Raw genomic sequence first — 24,295 nt, 5'->3', positions numbered from 1 at the left:
ACTGATGGTTTAGTTCAATCCTTAAAAAAAAAAAAGAAATTCTGTGCATGGGAAGTTTTTCCACCAAGGAGCATGTCATACCAGTTTAGGTGGAAGTAGAGTCTGGTCAAGCCCATGTTGAAGATAGACCCAGCATCAAGGGGCTGTGCTGTGTAGCCTTTCTCCCAGGTCTGGTTGCAGCCTATTTCTTCTTAGGACTAGTCACCGGCAAACCCACTGTTGGTTAGCACTGGCGCTTACATCTTGAGTCATCAGCAAGACTAAACCAAGATCCTGCAGTCAAAAATAGCTTGTGGGTTTTCTTGGTAAAGACAGAGGTTAACAGGAACTGTGTGCCCAACCAAACCCAAACATGTCACTTGTTTATCATGCTGCCAGAAACCCCAACTAGGGCCATCTTTCTGTGACAGTCTTCTGGAAATTGGAGTCATTAAAGTGAAGTATACAGGAGGGAGTGAAATGTTAGCAAAAGTTATTAGTAAAAACTCATTAAATCTAATTCTTTTGTAGAACAGAGCTCATGGAAGAATGGGTTCAAATGACAATTTTTTATTCTGAAATTTTCCAACTGTATCCCAAGAAAGAGAAACCAGTATAAGGAACCTTCATACACTAACACCCAGATTCAGTTCTTATCCAGATTTGCTTACATTGGCTTCATCTTACTTTCTTTTTCTCTTTTGAAGTATTTTAAAACAAATCCCAGACAATGTTACTTCATTGCTTCATTCATATTTAATATGCATCTAAGTTTTTGGACATTTTATTTCATAACTTGAATTCTGTTCATACCTTCAGCACAATTAACCATAATTGTTTGGTACTGGCAATTACTAGTTCGTGGAATATCTTGATTGTCTTTAGAAATGCCCGTTTTAAAAAACAGTTGATTTGTGTAAATTAGGATCCAAAGACCGTATGTAACATTTAGTTGTTAAGTTTCTACATCCTGGAGCAGTTCTTTCTTCCCCACCCTACCCTTTTTTAAATCCCATCAGTAACTGGTAGAGATCTCGCAGTTGTCCTGTAGAAGACACCACATTCTGGATTTATCTGTTTGTTTCTTTGTGGTTCAATAAACTTCTTCCTCTCTCTTCTGTATTTCCTCTAAATAGAAAGTTGTCGTGGAGACTTGATTCAGTCATTTTAATTTTTTGGCAAGAACACTTCATGGGTAAACGAGAGTGATTTCTGAAGCTAGACAGAAGAACTGGGAAAGGTCTTGAAGGCTTGGTGGTTGTCTCTTGGAGTCAGATCAAGCTTAAGGAATTGGAGGTCAGACAAGGGCCAAAATATCACAGTGGGGAACAGTGTCCAAAGGGAGCAGAGGGGGCTGCTAGAGAGACCCAGAGACCAGCTTTGCCTGCCTTGGAGCCGTAGCTGGGGCTGGGTTAGTCAGACCAGAAACGAACCTTACTGAAAGTCATCCAATCCAGTGTCTTGATATCCTCGCCACCACCATCTTAATCAAATTCTCTCTGAACCTTCGCACAGAGAGGGAGTTATTACCTATAACAATGCAAACCTGCCCAGCAGTGGAAGAGTGCTGGGGTCAGAGTGAGGGTGGTGTCAGCCGGCGCTTGCTAGTTGTGTGGTGGTTTCGTCTAACCTCTCAGAGCTTCGGTCCCTCTGTTGGCAAGACAGGGCTTATGACACTTTTTGTATTGTCATAAGGAATCGTGAGAGTGAAAGAAGGCAGTGAATACATGGGGTCTGTCGCTGTAAAATGCTGTACGGAAGGAAGGAAGCTTTGGGTGTCACCATCATGCTTTCACCCCTAGAGTGTGATTCATCCCCTGAAATTGTTCTTAACATGAATTAAGCACCTGCTGTGACTGAGGTACTGGAGAGCAAGGGTGAGCAAAGTCGACAGAAGTGCCTGCCTTTGTGGGAAATGCTGGTATATGAGGGCCTTAAGCTAAGCCACTGGCCCTAGGGATAGAGAGGAGGAGACCAATCTAAGCAGCTGAATCAGTACAGCTTAGCAATACATTTGATACAGGGAATGAGGAGAGAAAGGAAGAATTTCAAAGGTGACTTCAGAGTAAACAAATAGAGATTGAGGTACTTGTGAGACATCTCACTGGTGGTATCCAGACCGATGAATAGTGTGCGTCTGAAGTTAAGGGGGAAATCAGTGCTAGAAGTTAAATATTTGTGATTCATCATATCCTGGATGGGATGGATATGGATGAAAAGGCCAGAGAGAGGACATAAAAGTACGAGGCTTCCAGAACTGGGTTTCCCCTGACTTGAGACACCATCCAAGGCCTATTGGTTGGTGGATACTCTTAATGATTATCAATTATCATTAAACTCCAAGGGTAGACAGTTAATCTTTAGAATATGATTTCATTAAGCGTGTGAACTTAAACTTGATTCTGTCATCATACAAAGCTCCATAATTAGTATATTTAATTCTTCTCTTAACGCCCATTCTCAAAACGCATGGCTTCTAAGAAAAATGTTCCAGCAGGTATACAGTATTAATTATGAATACCATCCCTAGTACTCATTCATTTGAGGGCAGTGTTCTCTTTACTTCATAAAAATGTTACAGCTCAGGGAAGTAATTGTCGTGTGACTGATGAGGTGAGGAAGAGAAGGAGGCATGTCATCAAATACTCCTGTAACAGAGATGAGCTGCTGGGGCGTGGGAAGGGAAGGAGGCATTCACTTCCTGGGTCAGGAGCTTCTGGGAAGCATTCGACTAGTGTCCCAGTATGTGACATGCTGGGCTCAGGAGGTGGCCAAGTTTGTGACCCGTTGATTACCCCTGTTAATTTTCTCAACATAGCTTTTCTCCAAGGAGCATGTATCCAAACCAGGAAACACCCTCTTGTCATCTTTTCCAAATTTCTAGGATTCAGTTTTTAAAAACAAACAAAAAAGCAGAAGCATTCTTCTGTGTCGTAAGACTTCTGTAAGAAAAAATGTTGCTGTTTTAGCACACTCTACAAGAAAAGAAAAAAAAATCCAAATCTACCCCAGGCCCCAGATTACAGACACACTAATGTTATTGAAAGAGAGGGTATAACTTATGCTGTTTTTACCTCTCATTTTAAGAATCACATGTGTTCATCGAGTGGCTGCGCTTTAAAGTGAGATTCACGTTGGTTCTGTTATTTGGTCTCCATGGTGACCTTAGATTTGAAAACCTTCAAAACGAGAGAGTTTTGTTCCCGCCTGGGTACTTAGCTGGCTAATGCCTTAATCTGACATGGTGTTGTCAGTGAAATAATTCTCTTGAACTTCAAAGATACGTCTTTTTATTTTTCCTTTCAGCGTACTTGAACATAGCCCACTGTTGGACAAGGGTTATGTTTGGGTGTCATCTGAGATTAATTGTTCAGCGGAACAATAAAATACACACGTAATAACAGAGAATCTTCGTATTCTTTACTGCCACTTCAGCTGTTTTGTATGGGTGTGTTGCACAAATTAGAACGATCAAAGCACTCCTTAGTTCGCTGCTAAGCCACGGTGTAGTAATTCTCCCCATCCCGGGTCTCTTTACTGGCATGCGTTCGGTCTTACAAGACACAGGATTAATTGCTTTTCAGGATTTTATATCTTTTTAAGTTCTTTCCTGCTTTCTTAGGTAACAGCTTGAATGTTTGAAAGCTGCCCTCCTAGCTTCTGCTAACCTTATCTGCATTTGAGAATATGGCTCGTGTTCTCTTACCAAAATAACTTTATGTCATCCCATTAAATTGTGTGGAATTTGCATTGTCACTGCCTGATTTTACCTGATGTTCTGCTTGCCTCCCAGTTTCTTTTCGTCAGTATATTTTCATTTTGTTTATTCTCATTTTTTTTTAAATTCTTGCTTATGATTTCCAATATCCTTCCCCATTCCAAGTCTCCTTTTCACTTTCCTTTTTCTCTCTCCACTCTTCTGTTCCTTTTTCAGGAATGAAACAGAAAAAATAAAGAAATGTACTAAGTCACATATTTCTTTCTTTAAAAAAAAAAAAAGATGTTTTTTCCTCCATTTTAAAGAAACTCTTCAGTTGTTGCAGAGACATTGTAAAAATAAAAAAATTATACACTCTCCGCCTTATGTTTCAGTATATTTCTTAGTTCTTTACGTATATTTTTCTTGCATAGTTCTAATCATGCTTTCTCTGCAGTTATTCCTGTGTCATTATGGTTAACGTTTATTATATGCATTTTTACATGATCTTACAAACCTTCTAAATGGTTTTAGTTTATGAGAAGTCACCAGGGATTGTGAGGCAGAGAGAGGATAGATGACTTCTTTTCATAAACAAGCAGATTGCTGACTGAAGTTTTTTTAAGATTCATCCGTTTATTTGTCTGTTTTTTGGCTGTGCTGGGCCTTCATCGCTGCGTGCAGGCTTTCTCTAGCTGCTGCGAGCAGGTGGGCAGCTCTCGAGTTGTGGCACACGGACTTCTCATTGCAGTGGCTTCTCTTCTGAAACACAGGCTCTAGGCATGTGGCTCAGTAGTGGCAGCTCCAGGGCTCAGCAGTTGTGGCACACTTGCTCCTTGGCATGTGGGATCTTCCTGGACCAAGGATGGAACCAATGTCCCTTACATCGCAGATTCTTAACTGTTGAACCACCGGCGAAGCCCAGATTGCTGATTTCTGAAAAAAACATTTCTAGAGGACTTGTCCTGTGTGGGATAAATTTTGAGGATACACAGATGTATCAGTCAGTCACAAAATATGAAGTGAAAGTTGCTCAGTTGTGTCTGACTCTTTGCAACCCCATGGACTATGCAGTCCATGGAATTCTCCAGGCCAGAATACTGGAATGGGTAGCCGTTGCCTTCTGCAAGGGATCTTCCCTACCCAGGGGTTGAACCCAGGTCTCCCGCATTGCGAGTAGATTCTTTGCCAGCTGAGCCACCAGGAAAGCCCAGGAATCCTGGAATGGGTAGCCTGTCCCTTCTCCAGTGGATCTTCCCAACCCAGGAATCGAACCAGGGTCTCCTGAACTGCAGGTAGATTCTTTACCAGCTGAGCTACCATGGAAGCCCGTATCAAACCAGTCAATCCTAAGGGAAAGCAGCCCTGAATATTCATTGGAAGGACTGATGCCGAAGTTCCAACACTCTGGCCACCTGATGTGAAGAGCTGACTCATTGGAGAAGACCCTGATGCTGGGAATGATTGGGGACAAGAGGAGAAGGGGGCAACGGAGCATGAGATGGTTGGATGACATCAGTGACCTGACGGACATGAAGTGGAGCAAACTCTGGGAGATAGTGAAGGACAGGAAAGCCTGGTGTGCTGCTGTCCATGGGGTCACAAAGAGCTCGGCACAACTGAGCGACTAAGCAACAATAAATGTATCAGACAAATGGGCATCCAGAAGCCGTGACAGACATGTACCGTGTGAGATTACTCTCTGACTACAGTCCTCACTCTAACAGACGTTCGGAGCTCAGTTGCCATGGAAACAGGGAAGGTGGCAAACTCTCCTGAGAGTGTTGGCTGCACTGAGGGGGTGCTGTCCGAGCCAAGTCTGAAACGGATGAGAGGCAGTTGGCCAAGTGGAGTTGATTGCTAGGTGGAGAAAACAGAGAGAGTGTGAAAGGGAGTCTAAGAACGCAGTAAAGTTAGACACACCTGGCATGTGATCCTGTGGGCTGCGTGGCCAGAGATTAAGCCAGAGAGGGAAGTTGTGGGCAGATTTTCAGAGGTCCGGTCACTTTTTCCGAGGAGTCTGGCCGCAGGAAGCCAGGAGAGGTTGAAGCAGGGAATCTGATGTGATGACATCTGTCTCTTAGGAAGCCATCTCTCTTGTAATATGGAAAGCAAGCTATTTGGGAGGTGGGGAAGGAGGTAGGCTTCGAGTCGTGCCAGTTTATGTGTGCCTGTTCATGCCGGGTACGATTCTAGATGTCTTTTCATTGCATTCTCACAGTCGTGAAAGAGCGGAAGTTGCTATTGGTCCAGAGATGCTGGGCTTGCCTGTTGTCCTGCAGGTACTGAGTGGCAGAGGCAAGAAGTCCGGCCTCGTCTCTGTTCCTGGCACTTCATGTGAGGGAGACAGACGAGGCTGCTTTTGTGCAGTTTTTTCTGAATTTAGAGAAGAGGAAGGTCTAGATCAGGGCAGACATGGGAAGGTGACAAAGGCTTCCTACGTGGCAGCGGCCATCTAGTGTGAAGAGAGAGAGCATTCCCCAAAGACATCCAGAAGAGCTGCAGAGGTGACGCTGTATGACTGCATGAAGCACGATCCAGAGTACAGGCAGATGGACAACAGGGGTTTCATCCCAAGGAAGTTTCCAGATCTTTCCAGACACTACAGGCTAGTGGATTCGACTCAGAAGCCATACTGTCCTGCTTGAGAGACTCCCACAGGTCATGTGTGAGACAGTTTGAGCATCACAATGAAATCATGACAGTAACTATACATTAATAAGAAGCATTTAAAAAATTAGTGATAAGGGAGGAGAAATTAACTACTAGATATTAAAGAAATACTGGAAATAGAAAGTCTCCATTTTTCAAGCACTGTAGTAATATTTTAAACAAAAATCATCTATAGATGCTAAAACCATTGGGTGAAAGATGGGGCACCACAATATTTAGATCATTTCAAAAAGTCACACACAGCTTGTTAATAATAAAGGGGCAAAGGTGTGTATTTGGTTGAGAAGTCTGTCAGACATTCTGGCAGCCCCTGGTAAACCAGCTTCAGGACAGATGATACGAGACATTCTTTGATTTGATACATTGGGTAGGGCACATCATTCTGTGTATTCCTGCCGATAACATTTAACCTGAATTAAAACATAAGGAAACAATCAGATAAAACTAAGTGGAAGGGCATTCTATTAAAAAAATGAACTAGACTGTACTCTTTAAAAATTGTCGTTAAAAAGTGACTGAGAAGCTAATAGAACAAGAAGATTCAAGAGGGTGACAGGTACCCTCTATTCATCTCCTCTGATTGGATCCTAGACTTGGGGGGAAGCTATATAGGACATTGTTGAAACTGTGGGGGAGTCTGAATAAGGATGTGTGTTAACCCCAGTGGTACTGTATCACTGTTAAGTTTCATGAGTGTGATTAAAGAAGAAAATGTCCTTGTTGGCACCTTTAAAGGTGAAGTGTCATAACTACTCAACTTAATCCTCACGTGGCCCGGGGGAAAAAATAGGAGAAAGAGGAGAAGCAAACGTGGCAAACCACTGATAATTGATGAGTCTGAGTGAAGAGTCTAAGGGTGTTCGTTCTGTTCTTTAGATTTACACGTTTTCAAAGCAAACATCTGGGGGAATATTTTTTCAGTTCATGACCAGGTAGGCTAAAGGACCTAAGTAATCATTTTTGTTGAAGGGAAATATTACCTGACTGACATAATGGATTTCTTTAATGTGGCAAAGAAGTATCTGGATAAATGCAAATCCATAGCTGACATTTATTTAAGATTTTATGAAGCTTTTGATAAGTCTCATTACTGAAGGCCACGATGAAATTTTTTACGTTTTTTTTCTGGGGAAAAAGGAGGCTGATTGAGGATTAGTGTTTTACTGCTTGTAATTATTTCAAATGGGCTTCCCTGCTGGCTCAGTGGTAAAGAATCTGCCTGCAGTGCGGGAGACACAGGCTTGATCCCTGGATCAGGAAGATCCCCTGGAGAAGGAAATGGCAAACCATTCCAGTATTCTTTCCTGGAGGATCCCATCGACAGAGGAGCCTGGCAGGCTACAGTCCATGGGGGTCGCTAATAAGAATCAGTCACAACTTCGTGACTAAACAACACATAAAGTATTTAAAGACCCCCTCCCCACCTGGCCTACCTGGCCTAGGAACTGATGGTTACGTTGGATAATGGAACACAAACAAACCCCTCAGAACTTAGTGGAGGAAAAGTGTTTTTTCAGAGTTATATATCTGGATTCTAAGAGGACATACATAGGGGAATCTCCCCACTTCAGATCATTTGAGGTGATATAATATTTGCAGATGAAACTAAATCTTTCCAGGGGTGAAACTAAATCTTTCAGATTACCATCTGAGGAAGAATTCATAAAAGTGATCACAGATGAACATGCATGAGAGCTCTGTATTTAAAAAGAGAACAATCCAAATTTCACTTTTGGGCTGCTAGGCATTGAGTTCTCACTTAAGGAACCTCTCGCCCAAAAGATGGACCTAACTCGGTGGTTGTAATGCTGTCTGATATCGGTACAGCTCTTTATAATTTTAGCAATCACTTTTACAGACATTATCTCGGTTTGATGGTGAGGGTTGAGGGTGAGGAGGTAGCGTTGTCATCCTTTAACAGATGGGAGAACTGGAGCTGGAGTGGATAAAATGGTCTGTCCAGGGCCACCTGGAGAGCTAGCCCGAAACGGGACTATGCTCCTTGTCATTCTTGTGTTTGTTTTTTGTTTTAATTAGAGGATTCTTGCTTTACGGTATTGCGGGTTTCTGCCGTGCATCAACAGCCACGTGTCCCCTCCCTCCTCAGCCTCCCTCTCGTGCCCCCAACCCCGATCCCACCCCTATAGGTTGTCACAGAGCACCAGGATGAGCTCCCTGCATCACACGCAGATATGAAAGTAAGCTTCGAGATCTTCGGAGCCTTCCTCCAATACAGCACAATATAAAGCAAGGAAAGTTAAAATCAAACTGAAACACCTTGTTTAAGAAAGCAGAAGATATGCAATTTGTTTGTGAAAGATTCCTATGAAAATAACTTTTAGAAATGAGAAGTCTGATTTAAGTGGGAAAAGCAATGAGAAATCTTCAGTGAATAATGAACAAAGTTTGTAAACTATTCAGCTATATTGAATGGCATGTGTAAAATAAAGCCTGCCTAGCTGATTTGTCAGGGCTGCTCTAAGATGAGGCATCGTTAAGAGGCAAAGACTATATTAAAAAGCATTTCCCTCTTTAGCACTCACTTGCAACCCTCCCTTCAAGTTATACCAAAGCCCTGGATTCGTGCATTGTTGTTTGACGAGTTTGGGTTCCAGGTTCTCCCTCTCCTGCCAGTGTGAAGCATAAGTGAAAGTCCTGGCTTTTCAGCTGTGGTTAGGAGATAGACAAGTGCACAAGGCCATCGGCACAATGAGTGGTGTTAACAGCCTGTTGCTAGAGAGCCGTGTACTCAGCACTGAAAACATACTTGGGGGAACCTGCGTTTAGTAACCAAAGGCTCACTGGTTCGAACCCCTCTGGAGTGGTCTTTCTCATTCAGAAGCCTCTCCCTCTGCCTTCTGCTCTCAGTTTCCATGTCCTGTATTGCTTAAGTGATTTGGCCAGTTTACTTAAGTTCTTGACCATTTATTAGAAGTCAAAGAAAACTGCTTTGTTTTTACTGGAAAGTGATTTTCCTCTGACCCCGGGAGACATAAGCATGTAGATAGATACAAGACCTTGTCACAGCTTTGAAGTGCCCACTGAGAAAGTGCTTGTGTGAACATCCCCCAAATATCTGTGCTTTCAGAAATGACCACTTGAAAGCCTCCTGGTGGGGAGGTAACAGCTCCAGGGACACGCCACCCTCTTTCCCACTGAACACAACCCACAACACAGGCCATGAAGTCTGGAGCAGCTCTTTGATGACTCTGGAAAAGGGTAGCGGGCAGAGTGGAGAAGGGAACTGAAGTGAGAAGTGGGAAGTAAGGAGAGTCCAGCTGGGAGTCTCCTGTTTCTGTTGGTCCTGCTTCTTCCTCTTCCCCTCCCCCTTTCTCCCCTCCTCCCCCTTCCTCCTTTCCCCCTCCTCTTCCGTCATCCTCCTCCCCTCCTCCTCCTCTTCTGTTTTCTTCCCTTATCTCCTGCCTATACTCAGAGGTACCATACATCTCAGAACTGCACGGCTCCAGGGAAATTGAATGGAAGTTAACCTTGGGGCAGAGACTAGGAGAATCTCCACCAATTCCCATGCAAACCATGCTAACATGTAATGTGTACATCCTAGACAGTTTTTGTGCATGTTGTTTTTAAACAGTGATACTTAATACCAAACATTTTGTTTTGTTTTTTCCTCTTGGTAGAAGAAAGTATCTCTGATATTTTACTTACTACATAGTCACTGTATACTGATTTTCGAATAATTTTTTTAAGTTATAGCCTAGTTGAGTGCGTTTGAGTTGCTATAGTATACTTCTGAAGTACTTCAGCTTCTGGTTCATTAGGTCCTGAGAGGGTACAGACACACCTCATTTTATTGAACTTCACTTTGTTAGACTTTACAAATACTGCAGGTCTTAGAAGCTGAAAGTTTGTGGCAATTCTGGGCTGCAGAAGTCTGCCAGCATCATTTTCCAGCATCATCTGCTCACTTCATGTCTGTGTCACGTTTTGGTAGCTCTCACAGTTTTTCAAACTGGCTGTATTTGTTATGTGCTTTGTGGCCAGTGATCTTTGATGTTACCACTTGCTGAAGGCTCAGATGATAGTTAGCACTTTTAGCAGTAAAGTATTTCTTAATTAAGGCCTGTTTTTTAGACATAACGCTACTGCACACTTAATAGACTAAAATATAGTGTAATGTAACTTCTTGTGCACTGAAAACATAAAAGCTAGTGAAATTGACTGAACTGGAATATTCACTGTATTGCGGTGGTCTGAGCCTGAAATATCCCCAAGCTCTGCCTGTAATCACAGCCACCTCCTTCAGTTGCCAGTACTCCCTTGGCCCAAATTCTGAAATAGCAAGGGAGCAGTTATTTAATAATTCCCATTTTGGTTGTTTCCAGTTTGTTGCTTTTATAAATGCTGTTTTTCATAAAGGTTTTCTTCCTAGTCCAGATCATTTCTTGGAGGTAGATTCCTAGAAGCAGTTAAGCACTGACTCACACACAAGTCTTGGCTGTTTGGACTGCTGGTCAACATTGATGATTATTTTTGCAGAGGATTTTTGCCAGTTGTAATAAATATACTACTCCCCAGGTTGATGATGAGCAAATTGAGGCTGAGAATGGTTCGGCTGCCCAGGATCAAACACCTGATGGGGAGAAGAGCCATGATTTTGGCCCAGCCTGTCTGCTTCAGAAGCCACTCTGCCTGTTTGTCCCTGCATGCTGGCTGGCAGGCTGCTGCAGTCACCACATTTGTTCCCTCCTCTTAAAGGAGCCTGTTTGAGAAGATCAGTGGCATCGCCTGTGCCCCACCATAGGCTCTTTACTTAGCTTTCCTAATTTGATATAGAAAAGAATGAGCTCCTCCTAATGTTAGCTTTTATTTCTATTTGTTTGACAGAGCCAGGGCCTTCAGCTGGTCACATCCTCTGTCCTTTGATAAATTTTGGTTCCTAAATGGTCTTATTTACTTGATTTATATGTGCTGTGTACATGACAAAGATCTTAACTTGTTTCTGTTCCAGTTGTTTTGTAATTTGTCTTACAGTTTATTTGCTTTTCTAAAGCATAATTAAACATTTTAATGTAGCTATAACTATCCATTTTCTTTTCCTATTACCCTCTTAGCTTAAGAGATTTCCCCCTTGCAGAGGCTTGACAATCACAGATAGATATTTTTAAAAAGAAGGCATCAGTTCAGTTCAGTCGCTCAGTCGTGTCTGACTCTTTGTGACCCCATGAATTGCAGCACACCAGGCCTTCCTGTCCATCACCAGCTCCTGGAGTTCACCCAAATTCATGTCCATCAAGTCGGTGATGCCATCCAGCCATCTCATCCTCTGTCGTCCCCTTTTCCTCCTGCCCCCAATCCCTCCCAGCATCAGAGTCTTTTCCAATGAGTCAACTCTTCGCATGAGGTGGCCAAAGTACTGGAGTTTCAGCTTTAGCATCATTCCTTCCAAAGAACACCCAGGATTGATCTCCTTTAGGATGGACTGGTTGGATCTCCTTGCAGTCCAAGGGACTCGCAAGAGTCTTCTCCAACACCACAGTTCAAAAGCATCAATTCTTCGGTGCCCAGCTTTCTTCACAGTCCAAATTTCACATCTGTACATGACCACTGGAAAAACCATAGCCTTGACTAGACGGACCTTTGTTGGCAAAGTAATGTCTGTGCTTTTGAATATTGCTATCTAGGTTGGTCATAACTTCCCTTCCGAGGAGTAAGAGTCTTTTTATTTCATGGCTGCAGTCATCATCTGCAGTGATTTTGGAGCCCAGAAAAATAAAGTGTAACACTGTTTCCCCATCTATTTGCCATGAAGCGATGGGACCAGATGCCATAAAAAGAAAGCATACATAGAGGTATTAAGGGTCCTTGTAAGAAATGCAGCAATTTGGGGCTGTTTTTCCTCAAGGCCATGTTTACCTCCTAATCTCTCCCTCTTTTCCTACTCATACAGTTTCCCCACAGACATTTTCCTGCAAAAAAGGGAGGGCAGATTTTGGGAGGGATGGTGCTCAAGGATACGATTTATAGTTTTCAGAACACAGAGGGAGTTTGGGAAGGACAATTTGAAATAATGTAAAATGAAGAATTCCCTAAGCACTTTTTACCATAATCTTCTACTATATGTTATCCATTCTTATGACAGAAGTAGACAAAGCTTTCAACATAAAACTTTCAGAAAATTTTTATCATGTTTATACATGCACGTAATCTAAGAAACAGAATTGTTTTACACTACTTACGATGGAAAGCAGTAGTCCCCAACCCTTACCCTAACCCGATTCCTCTATTCCGACCCACTTTCCTACTTTCTTGCAACTCTTTTTAACTGAATCTCATGGTATTAATATTTACATTCATGTCCATTTTTACAGGATTTTTTGTGTATGTGCTTATCCTCGGGTGTCTAAGTGACATGGCAATGCTGTTTCTTTATCATTTCTAATACAAGCAGTTTCCCACTTCCCGCTGGTGTAGGTCAGGATTTAGAGCCCTGTAACTCTACACCCCCACATCTACCAGCCTGCATGCGTTCAGTGCCTTTTCCTTGCCTTCTTTCCCTCCCCAACCAGCCCACTACCAGAGTTAATGCTTCTTGCCTTATCTCCCCAGTCTTTGATTTAACTGAATATTCAGTACTTATATTATTACAGTTTTGTAAATGCTATTCATAGCCTAGTCATATACTTTCTTATAATTACTTTTCCTTTTCAACACAATATTTTGTTTCCTACAGAGTTGGTAATTGCCTTGCTTTTTGTTCTGTTAGTTTTCTGTGTACTTACTTCTCCCACCCCCAACCCACGGTATGACTCAGTCCAGCCGCAGGATTGGGTGTCCTGTTAGGGAGGGCTTCCTCTCTAGGCCGGAGCTCTCAGTCCTCCCTTTCTTAGCATCCTGGCAAATCCCATTTCTTCTTTTTTTCTGTTTACTCCTTTGCTTTGTAGAGTGTATATTCTGCAATTTCCTGCAAGAAGAGTCATAGGGGGTAAATGTGTTGAAATCTTACATATGTGAAATGGCTTTAGTTTATCTATCCTTGATCTAGCCTTTAAGTTTATGCTCAGTTAATAACGGGGCTTCCCTGGTGACTCGGTTGCTAAAGAATCAGCCGACAGTGCAGGAGATGAGCCTTTGATCCCTGGGTCACAAAGACCCCAAGGAGAAGGGAAATGGCAACCCACTCCAGCATTCTTGCCTGGGGAAGCCCGTGGATCCCTGGCAGGCTGGCAGGCTGCAGTATATGGGGTGGCAAGAGAGTCGGACACGACCTAGCAACTGCACCACCATCGCCACAGTTAGTAACATGGCTGGGTATAGAATCCGAAGTTGAAAATCATTTTCCCTTGGAATTTGGAGGCCCTTTTCTGAAGCCTCTTCTTTTCTTTTCCTGCTTCTGAAAAAGCCTGATTCTTGATCTTTCGTGTGAAGCTTGTATTTGATCTCTGGCTGCTTTATGCTCTCTTGTTAACCCCAGGTTTCTGAAGTTCCTAACACAGGTGAGTTCAGCTGTGTGATCTGTTTGCTTCTATTGAACTGGGCTTTCATTGATCCCTTGCAGTTTAGAAATCCATTTCCTCTATGTGATATGTTCAATATGACATCTTTAACTAGAAATCTTGATTTGTTTTTAAAAGGGAAATTATAATGAAACATGCTTCCCAGAGCCTGAAATATTATCATTTAAATGTCAAAAGGGGATTATGGTCATTAAACTGGCTAACCAGAATTTGAGCGTGCTGACAAACATAGAATACAGACAGTCACGTATATCATTTGCCAGAGCAAATAAAAGCTTCAGTGAATAAGTTGTTCTTGCCATTGATTGCTCTGGTATCCAGTCTTTCAGAGAAAGATAGATTTATTTATAAACTTTTATTAAAAGGAAAAACATACACTTCTATTTTTCTGGGCTCCAAAATCACTACAGGTGGTGACTGCAGCCATGAAATTAAAAGACGCTTACTCCTTGGAAGGAAAGTTATGAACAACCTAGACAGCATATTGAAAAGCAGAGCCATTACTTTGTCAACAAAGGTCTGCCTAGTCAAGGCTATGGTTTTTCCAGTAGTCATGTATGGATGTGTGAGTTGGACTGTAAAGAAAGCTGAGCACCAAAGAATTGATGCTTTTGAACTGTGGTGTTGGAGAAGACTTGAGAGTCCCTTAGACTGCAAGGAGATCCAACCAGTCCATCCTAAAAGAGATGTCTTATGTGTTCTTTGGAAGGACTGATGTTGAAGCTGAAATTCCAATACTTAAGTCAGCTTTTCGTATCAGGTGGCTAATCTAAAAAGACCCTGATGCAGCGAAAGATTGAAGGCGGGAGGAGAAGGGGACGACAGAGGATGAGATGGTTGGATGGCATCACTGACTCAATCAACATGAGTTTGCGTAAACTCATGGGAGTTACTGATGGACAGGGAGGCCTGGCATGCTACGGTTCATGGGGTTGCAAAGAGTCAGACACGTCTGAGTGACTGAACTGCACTACCCACATAATTTCAGAAGGGTGAAAGTACATTCTACTCAGTCCCTAGCTTTAGTTTAGTCCCCTAAAATCACATACCCCGCCAAATTCATATATTTGATTTTCCAGTCTCTACCTGCTTTAGCTGTTAAGTCAGCAGAACATTTGTCCTCTAGGCCAAGAGTCCCCAACCTCCGTGATCTAGTGCCTGATCTGAGGTGGAGCTGATGTAATATAATAGAAATAACATGCACAATAAGTATAATGTGCTTGAATTATCCTGATACCGTCCCCCATCCCCAGTCAGGGAAAAATTGTCTTCCCTGAAATTGGTCCCTGGTGCCCAAAAGGTTGGGGACTGTTGCCCAAGTGTGTGAAATAGATCTTTAAATTTTTCTCAAAGTTTTCCCCCCAAATGTCAGTTAAGGTAGTATAAAGAAAGATATTTAGTAACTAACCATGACATGGTTGGATGGCATCACCAACTCGATTTACATGAGTTTGAGCGGGCTTCAGGAGTTGGTGATGGACAGGGAAGCCTGGTGTGCTACAGTCCATGGGGTCACGAAGTTGCACACGACTAAGCCACTGAACTGAACCATCTGCTAAGACTTGCTGTAAAAAGCGCTGACATCTAAGGAAAGCTCTGAAGCTGCATGCTTCGTCTCTAGGACCACACTCTTCTGGGGGCCATCGGGACAGCAGTGAATGTTGAGCAGGCACACTTCACTGGGGGGTGGGGGGGGGAGAATTTTACACGTCCTAATGTAAATTTGTAAAGGAAAAACACACCAGTGTGTCTCCTGTAGTCTCAGATCCCCCGCTGAATGCTTCTATAACTAGATGTATGGGTTTTTACCTCCAAACAAGCAAATGTCTCTCTGTAAGTCCATTTTGGCACTGTCTACCTGGAAATAGATCCCACAGGTTAAAGACTCAGTCTCACACCAAATGCCTCCCCCACCCCACTTCAGAATGCTAATTGCTGGTTCAGATTGTTGCCTGTACTGCTTATCAGCTAGCTGTAAATTGGAGGTTCCTATGACCCCCTCCGTGGAGTCAGTTAATTTGCTAGAGCTGCTCACAGAACTCAGGAAAACATTTTGCTTATGAGTTGAGCAGTTATTATAAGAGTATAACTTAGGACCAGTCACATGGAAGAGACATGCAGGGTAAGGTATCTGGGAAGGAGTGTGTACTGCACTCCCCACATCTGCACATGTGCACCAGCCTAGACACTCTCCAAACCCCCATCCTTTTAGATGTCTGTGGAGGCTTCATTATATAGCCATGGTTGATTAAATCATCGGCCATTGGTGATTCACTCAGCCCCCAGCATCTTCCCCTCCTTGGAGGTGGGAGGAAGTGGGCATGAGATTCTAACCCTCTAGTCACCTGGTTGATTCTCCTGGCAATCACTCCCTATCTTTCGGGACTTTCCAAAAGTCCCTTTAAACTCAGAAACACTCAGGTGTGGTTGAAAGGGGCTTTTATGAATAATAAAAGATTCCTCTGGCTTCCCAGGTGGCACTAGTGGTAAAGAACCCACCTGCCAACTCAGGAGACCTAAGAGGTGCAGGTTCGATCCCTGGGTCAGGAAGATCCCCTGGAGGATTCTTGCCTGGAGAATCCCATGGACAGAGGAGCCTGGCGAGCCATAGTTCACAGGGTTACGAACAGTCAGAGGTGACTAAGGGGACTGAGCATGCATGCAGACACCCTTATCGTGTCCCTCTCAGGAAGTTGCAGAGGTTGTAGGAGCTCTGTGCCAAGAACAGGGATGAAGACCGAATATATATTTCTTACTATAAATCACAGTATGATAAGACTTAATTCTGAGCACAAACTGTAATCATGGCATACTTGTATGTGGGTCAGTCATGAGTCTGATTTCTCTTCTCCCACCAGCTTTTTGGAGACTGGGAAGCCCAACTGCGGAGGATCATGAAACTCATCGCCGGCGGCGGCCTGTCCATCACCGGCTCCCACGACATGTGTGGGGACTACCTGTACAGCGGCCACACGGTCATGCTCACACTCACCTACCTATTTATCAAAGAGTGTAAGTCTAGAGCGGCCCTCCGTGAGAATTTCCTCACCCGCGTTCCCCACAGGAGCAAGATGGGGTCCCGGGAGGGCAGCCCCAGCCCCTCCTCTCACTAGCGCGCTCACACCCGCCGGCACCCCGGGAAATGTATGTCATGAGTACCTGTACTTCTTGGGGGAAGCGCCTCGTTTCCTTAGCTGTCAGCTGTGGTATCAGAGTGTTTTATGACTGCTGGAAGGAGCCAGAAGGAAGGAGACAAAATTCCAAGCCTGGCTGGATGATGGTAGATGTCGTGTTCACTCGGCAGCCATTTTTCAGGCACTGGGCACTGTACCATCTGCTCCAAAGAAGTGCATGGGGTTGGTGGTGCCTCTTCCCTCAGACAAGCTCTGGTCTCAGGGAGACTAAATGATGCAGACGTTAAATGGGACATTTCTATAAAAAATGTACTTAAAATACTTTATTATGAAACATACAAAAAATAATATTTTAAAAAATAATATTTAAAAAAATAATATTGAAAATAATATTATTAAAAATAATACCCCTGTATGCTGCTGAGATTTAATATGTTTTTGTCAGATCTGTTTCAGATGACCCTTGTCAAAGCAAAGGAAATATATATTAATATAGATTTTCTTATTATGAATACATATTAATACAATAATTATGATATGTATTATTAATATAATGGAGAAGGCAATGGCACCCCACTCCAGTACTCTTGCCTGGAAAATCCCATGGACGGAGGAGCCTAATAGGCTGCATTCCATGGGGTCGCTGACGGTTGGACACGACTGAGCGACTTCACCTTCACTTTTCACTTTCATGCATTGGAGAAGGAAATAGCAACCCACTCCAGTGTTCTTGCCTGGAGAATCCCAGGGACAGGGGAGCCTGGTGGGCTGCCATCTGTGGGGTCGCACAGGGTCGGACATGATTGAAGCGACTTAGCAGCAGCGTTAATATAATAATAATAAAATACTGATATATATGTAAAGTTTTTCATTCCTTCCCCCTCCCATTTTCCTCTGTTATTTCTCAAGTATGTTTTATTCCTTTCTCTACTTATAGAAAATTCCATTGTCCTTAATATTCTACTGTTAGAAATAGTCTCAGTGAGCTTTATCTAGGCAGTGCCCACAGGAGAAGCCAGGCTGTGGGCATCACAGAGAAGGGACACACATTGTGTTCCGGAGGTACTTGAGAGCCTGTGGCACCTGTTGGAACGTCAGTGTGATTGGAATTCAGAGAGGTGGTAATAATGAGAATTGAAAAGTGAACTGGTGAGTAGGAACCAGACTGTGGCATATGCCTTGAGTCACAAGAAGGAGTCTGAATTTGCATTCTGACAGATATGAGGTGCCCATTGAGAGGTTGCAACTACTGGGGCGGTGTCATCTGATTTACCCTTTAGAGAGGGAGAAAGCACTCCCGTAACGACTCAGGATGGATTGGAGAGGGCAGAGCAGGAGTGGAGTTAGCAGACCGGCTGCCGCTATAGTCCAGGCAAGAGATGGGAGTGGCCCAAACTACCAGGATGACGTTGGGGTGGAGAGAAGAGGGGGAAACTAGGAGAAATTCACAAAAAGGTGTCTACAGGTAACAGGGTTGGTTGTGGGGGTACCGGGGACAGGTGATGGACTGAAGGGTGAAAGCCCAGTTTTGGTCTTAAAGAAACTGAGATGGGGAAGAGAGGGAGAGACGAGAAGACATCCTTTGGGGCGCTGAGTGAGAGGAGAGACAGTAGGTGCTCTGCTTGTCCTTAGTAAGTGACCAGATAGAGTGAATTCGAGCAGTGTCTGTTCAGGACAGTCAGGGCGCGATCTGGCCCTGGCACTGGAGTGTAAGTGGGCATGGAAAAATGGGCACTGATGTCAGGCCTAATGTCAGCAGCCCTGGGAGCCAGATTCCTACCTGCTGCTGGTTGGTCCCTGAAATACTTCAATGGGGTTAAGCTTTATTCTTGAAGATGAGACTGTTAACCAAGTTGGATGACGTGGGTCACAAACTGATTCTGAATCCTGGTGCCATCACTTACTCGTGCTGTGACCTTGGGAAAAAACCTCTGATCTCTGTAAGTCTTAGTTTCCTCATCCTTTCCCACTGGCTCAGCAGATAAAAAAAAAAAATCCACCTGCCAGTTCAGGAGACACAGGTTCAGTCCCTGAGTCAGGAAGATCCCTTGGAGGAGGAAATGGCAGCCCACTCCAGTGTTCTTGCCTGAGAAATCCCAAGGACAGAGGAGCGTGGCAGGCTATGTCCATGGGGTTGCAAAGAGTCAGATACAGCTGAGCAGCTAAGTACACTCACACAACTTCTTCATCAATGAGGTAGAGGTTGTGAAAATTAAAACAGATGGCGTATGGGGACACTAACAGGGGAGCTGGGAGAATGAATAGTAACTGCTCTTTGCTGTTGTATTGTTATGTTATCAAATACAACTCTTCCTGGAAAGGGAACATGGAGCCCTGTACATGCACTAAAGACTTCTGCCCCAACCCCTGACCATGCCATTTAAAGCTGCAAACCTCCTTCCCTTCACCCTCTCTGCTGCTAATCCCACTTGTCTTAAATCCAGAGCATTTAACATAAAATATAAGTTACTTGATTATAATTATTATTTATTGTCTCTTTTCATTACTGGGAAGGGATCTCCCCACAAAGGCAGACTGTTTGCCTGTGACGTTAGTTGATACCAAGATCTAGTGACTAGATCTTGTCCTGGGTGTATTGTAGATGCTTAATAAATAGTGGATAAATGAATGACTGATCCTTGCACCCCCCTGAGAATCCTATAAAAGGCTAAACTGTCTTCCCCAGGGTGAGGAGGGTAGATCATATTCAGACAACATTTTTGTCTAATGTTATCAGACCCTCTGAAGCCCATTCATGGAGAATATGGGTAGGAGGGCTTACACCAGTAGAGATTTTGAATCTCCCATCAAGTGACTTCCCAGACACTGTCCCGCCCTTGGGAGTGGACATGGGCTAGAATTCCTGGTCACTTGGATTCTCTTATTTGTATCTGAGAAATGGACACCTTAAAGACTTAAAAAGTAGAATATGGTTGCAGAGCGTGGAAAGCAAATAGGGTGGTTGTATCCATTATAATTGCCTAGTCTGTGTATAAAGATCCATAGACCAAAAGGTATTGATTTTTGTACAGAGCATTAACCCCATATTATTTCCAGGTAAATTTAATTATCAATAGACAGTTTTGTTTTTAATGGAGTGTGATGCATTAACCTGTCCTTGTTTGTCCTTTGAAACTATATTCATGATTATCTGGGTCAAGTAATAACCACACATAAATTACTGTGGCTAATACAACCACTTGCTGAAATAAGCTGCTTCCCTTCTAACCTTGGTTGCATAGACGCGAAAGCCCCTGGATTTGGCTTCTATGCAACCAAGCCTAAGCAATCTGTTTTTAGAAGGAAAGATCCAAGGTAGTTGGATTCAGAATGAATAGTTGAGGCGTGGTTGGGTGCCCTTGGTCACACTTGAATAATAGGACTCTTCTTGCAAATTTCTCCTTTTCAGATTCCCCTCGACGACTGTGGTGGTACCACTGGGTCTGCTGGCTTCTCAGCGTGGTGGGAATCTTCTGCATCCTCTTGGCGCATGACCACTACACTGTGGATGTGGTGGTGGCGTACTACATCACCACGAGACTCTTCTGGTGGTACCACACTATGGCCAATCAGCAAGTGAGTTTTTCTCCTCCTCTGGTGTTAACCCCTGATACTCTTGACCAGCTGTTGCTCGTATGGCAACAGGGGGAGTCAGCTGAGACAATATTGTCTCCTGTGGTGCTGATCCACTTCTGAATCAAAGCTGAACCAGAAATGTTTCTATAATGACATAGGAGCTGGCGTCCTTCTAGAACAAGTATCACATTCTGATCGTCCCTGGAAAATACTTTTTTAAGCTGTGCCCACCTCTTGCTTGATCTTGCATTCCTACCTTCTTTTCCATCTTGGGCCCCTCACCAGCTTAATACTTAACATTTGATTAAGTCTCTCCGTTTTCATCATAGGAGAGTAACTAAAGCACTAATTGAAGTATTTATTTATAGACAAGAGACTTAAGTAAGCCACACTTTCTCCATGTACTCCTGGCATTGGAGTTATTTGTTTCTCTGCTAGAGAAACAGGTGTGGTCTGGTGTGCAGTTGGGTACAGAGTGTAGAATGGTGACGTGAGTGTGAACCTGGGGCCATAAAGGTGATCAGGGGCTGGATCTGGGGGCCTTTGTGAATCGTAATATGGAAAATATTTGAACCTGAAGTGAAACATTATGAGAGCCATGTGTATGTTCCTATCGGGGCTGAAACCATCAGTTGCTCTTCCTGACTCAGTTTTCTCTTTCTGTGTTCTCTTAGGTGCTAAAAGAAGCTTCCCAGATGAACCTCCTGGCCAGAGTGTGGTGGTACAGGCCGTTTCAGTACTTTGAAAAGAATGTCCAAGGAATTGTACCTCGGTCTTACCATTGGCCCTTCCCCTGGCCGATAATCCACCTCAGTAGGCAAGTTAAATACAGCCGACTGGTGAATGACACGTAACAGCCCTACATGGTGGAGAAAGAGGAACTGTCCGAAGTGCTAAGAACTCCATGAGAGAAGACGCCACAAAATAAACAACTCCCTAATCCCATTATCTTTCAACAGTTACCTTGACTTAACCTATTGAGTTACCTGGTCAGCACTGTGATCTTTTTTTCTCTCCAAAGGACCTGCGTTGGACAACAATAAGGAAAACTCAACCTATCATACACCGTACACATCTCCTGTTCCTAAGTTTGGGATTTACATAATCTGCGACCACCATGTTCCTTTGTATGACGCAACAGCGTAAATGTAAGCTTTTATATCATCAGTTCTGGTCTTTCCAGTTACATCTGGAAATAAAGCGTATTATTTTCTTGGGAAAACATACTTTTCATATCTCTTGCCCCAAAGATTGGGCTGTAAGCCATTTTCTAGCAAATGTCTCTATGAAGGTTTCTTAAGTACCTGAATGGGGTTCGATTCTGAAATCTTTCTACCTGTTGCACCAATATTCAAATAAAAATGACAGACACAGGAAGGTTTGGTAACTTTGGGTTTTGTAAAATTCAGCAGAGACAGTGTGTCAAAAAGTGCAAAAAAAAAAAAAAGATTCTGTTATAAAGTGATTTTCTAAGTATTTCCTAACTTTATTTTTCAAAATGATGTTATGAAAACCAAATTTAAAGATTTTTACATGTCAGAGAACAGAGAGTTAAAATTTAAAAATGCTTCTTGGGAGAGAAATTTGTCTATGTTTCTAGTGCCTTTCTTGTCTTGATTGTATGGTCAGTAGGCAATCTTCAATGTTTTTATTTAAAATAAATATTCCATGAAAATATAAATGTATGTATACACTACTAAATTTTGCATTTATAGCTAAATTCAATCAGAAGACTGTTTATGGTTCTCAAACTGCTATGAATTAAAGAATGGGGGAATTAATTGGAAAGTGAGAGCCTGTTCCCATATTGTGAGCAGGCGACGATGATGTGCACCACCTCAATTATTTTGCCATCTATTTGGTAGTTCGATTTTAACTATACAATGAAAACAGCCATGAATTCTTTGTTTTTAAAAAGAGAGTTTTGAAAATGATCACTTAACTAAAACTTGAAAGCTATAAATTAGTTATCCATACTCTCATGACAATTTTGTTGGTGAACAACAAAAAAGAGATCTATTTCTTTAAAATATATTCGTGCAGGAACTGCGTGTAGCTCTAAGTTTTACTCCTAACAGAAGTTTGTTTGGGGAAGTATTCTATTCTATACTTGCCAATGTGGAGAACAAAATAGTTTTTTAAGGATGAAGAAGTATATATATCCATTCTGTATTTTACGTGCAGCAGACTTATCTCCGTAGGGTTTTTTGTGTATTCACAAGGTGATATTTGTATTGTAAAACAATAATGGTGAAGGAAATAAAAAGGCTTTTAAAATTTTGTTTGTTTTAAATCTTTGTAAAGTTATTATTCCAGAGAGTTATACTGATTATCTTAACAGCTTACCTAGATCATAAAGTAATCAAGATGCACTTTTTAATAAAAACTGATACTTAAAAAAATGTCTACTCTTTCTAATGTGTTCACATTCTTCACAAGTCATAAATGAAGTCCTTGAAGCAAGATGTAAAAACAAGTTTTGGCATTTCCTCGCTGAGTTTGTTTGAGAGAGGGCCTTTATAATCATATTTCTTTTCCCTTGAGATTCCTTGAAACGTACTCTAAACCTCGGTATAACCTCTACAGATAGCGTATATTTTTAAAACAGAAGAGAAGACTCACAGGTAAGTTCAAACTGCAGACCACTGTTCACCAATAATTTTCAGTTCTCCAGTTCTCAATCAAGTCACTTACTTTTTCCTCCTATAACTGAAAGTAATGTAAGTTTTTCAGTTTAGATGGAAAGGGAAAGTAAATTCCGAAATGAGAAATATGGTCATGGTTCTTTGAGAATCAAAGGTAAGAAAAACTTTTTAAAAAGGAAAAAAATATGTTATTCTTGATGTGGGAGAAGAATGAGGATGTTAACAGTGGAAACCTGTTCTTATGAAGGGAAGCTATTGTCCTAACCTGGGAGGCTACAGCTGTAAAACTAGAAAGGTTTGCTGCGTGGGACCAGATGCTGAATATTGAAACGGTAGGTAACTTGAAAATGAATTCTTGACATATGCTCAGAACAGCATTTTTCTCCTCCTAAATCAAAAGTTATATTTAAAAGATCGTTATTTTAAGTTTACCTACTACATTTGTACCAAGAAGTTCCCTTAATGGTTGTACTTCGTGCCTGGCTGTGTAGAACCATGAACTGACGTATCTTGTGGCTCTCAAGTCTGCAGCTTCAGGTAGGAAAAGAGAAATGTTATGTTCTGGAGAACTGTAGTGCACTTGATAATGGCTGGCCGAGTGAGGACGTGCTTTTCTGTGCTTTAGTAAGCCAGCACCTTAGACCATAGCTGCTTTATCTAATGCTCAGAGTTAGGCAATTCTCAAGCGTTATCTTGTTAACCCTTACATCACCAGATGGTTCCTTATTAACCCCATTGTATGGAGGTTGATTTACGTATGTTTAAATCAATGCCCTTTCCCAAGGGCATGCAACTGATAAAAATCTGATTGAAGTTCAAGTTGTCACCCACTTCTCGACACCCTCTCCACCCACACACTGTGAGCTTTCATAAATTCTTCAGCAAGAGTCCACAGTGAGAGAAACCTGACTGTGGTAGTCAAGCTAAGCAGAGTGACTTACTGTGAACCAAGTACCAGGAAATTCACACCATGAGGTAGAGAGACTCATTTTGCCAGTTTCTGATTGTTGTATTTGTTTTATTTGTATCCCAAGCAAAAACCAAAATTGATAAATATGATAAGTATCTCAAAATTATAAATATTACATAAAACGAGAGAGCCTGCTTTTTTTTTTT

General features: G+C 42.5%; 1 protein-coding gene across 49 annotated transcripts in view; it reads left to right on the top strand.

Moving 5' to 3' along the window:
* The window catches only part of SGMS1 (sphingomyelin synthase 1), a 335,256-nt gene extending 312,442 nt beyond the window's left edge, over positions 1 to 22,814 (top strand). For all 49 annotated transcript variants that reach the window (XM_060404923.1, XM_042238541.1, XM_060404917.1 and 46 more), the window contains 3 exons: positions 16,683 to 16,836; positions 20,368 to 20,534; positions 21,209 to 22,814. In XM_060404923.1, the coding sequence (XP_060260906.1) occupies positions 16,683 to 16,836; positions 20,368 to 20,534; positions 21,209 to 21,388 (501 nt within the window). In that variant the 3' untranslated portion in view covers positions 21,389 to 22,814. The remainder of the gene's footprint in view (positions 1 to 16,682; positions 16,837 to 20,367; positions 20,535 to 21,208) is intronic.
* Positions 22,815 to 24,295: the final 1,481 nt, after the last annotated feature.

This window comes from Ovis aries, chromosome 22, assembly GCF_016772045.2.
Source record: "Ovis aries strain OAR_USU_Benz2616 breed Rambouillet chromosome 22, ARS-UI_Ramb_v3.0, whole genome shotgun sequence".
Lineage (NCBI taxonomy): Eukaryota > Metazoa > Chordata > Mammalia > Artiodactyla > Bovidae > Ovis > Ovis aries.
This window is presented reverse-complemented; position numbering and strand designations above follow the sequence as displayed.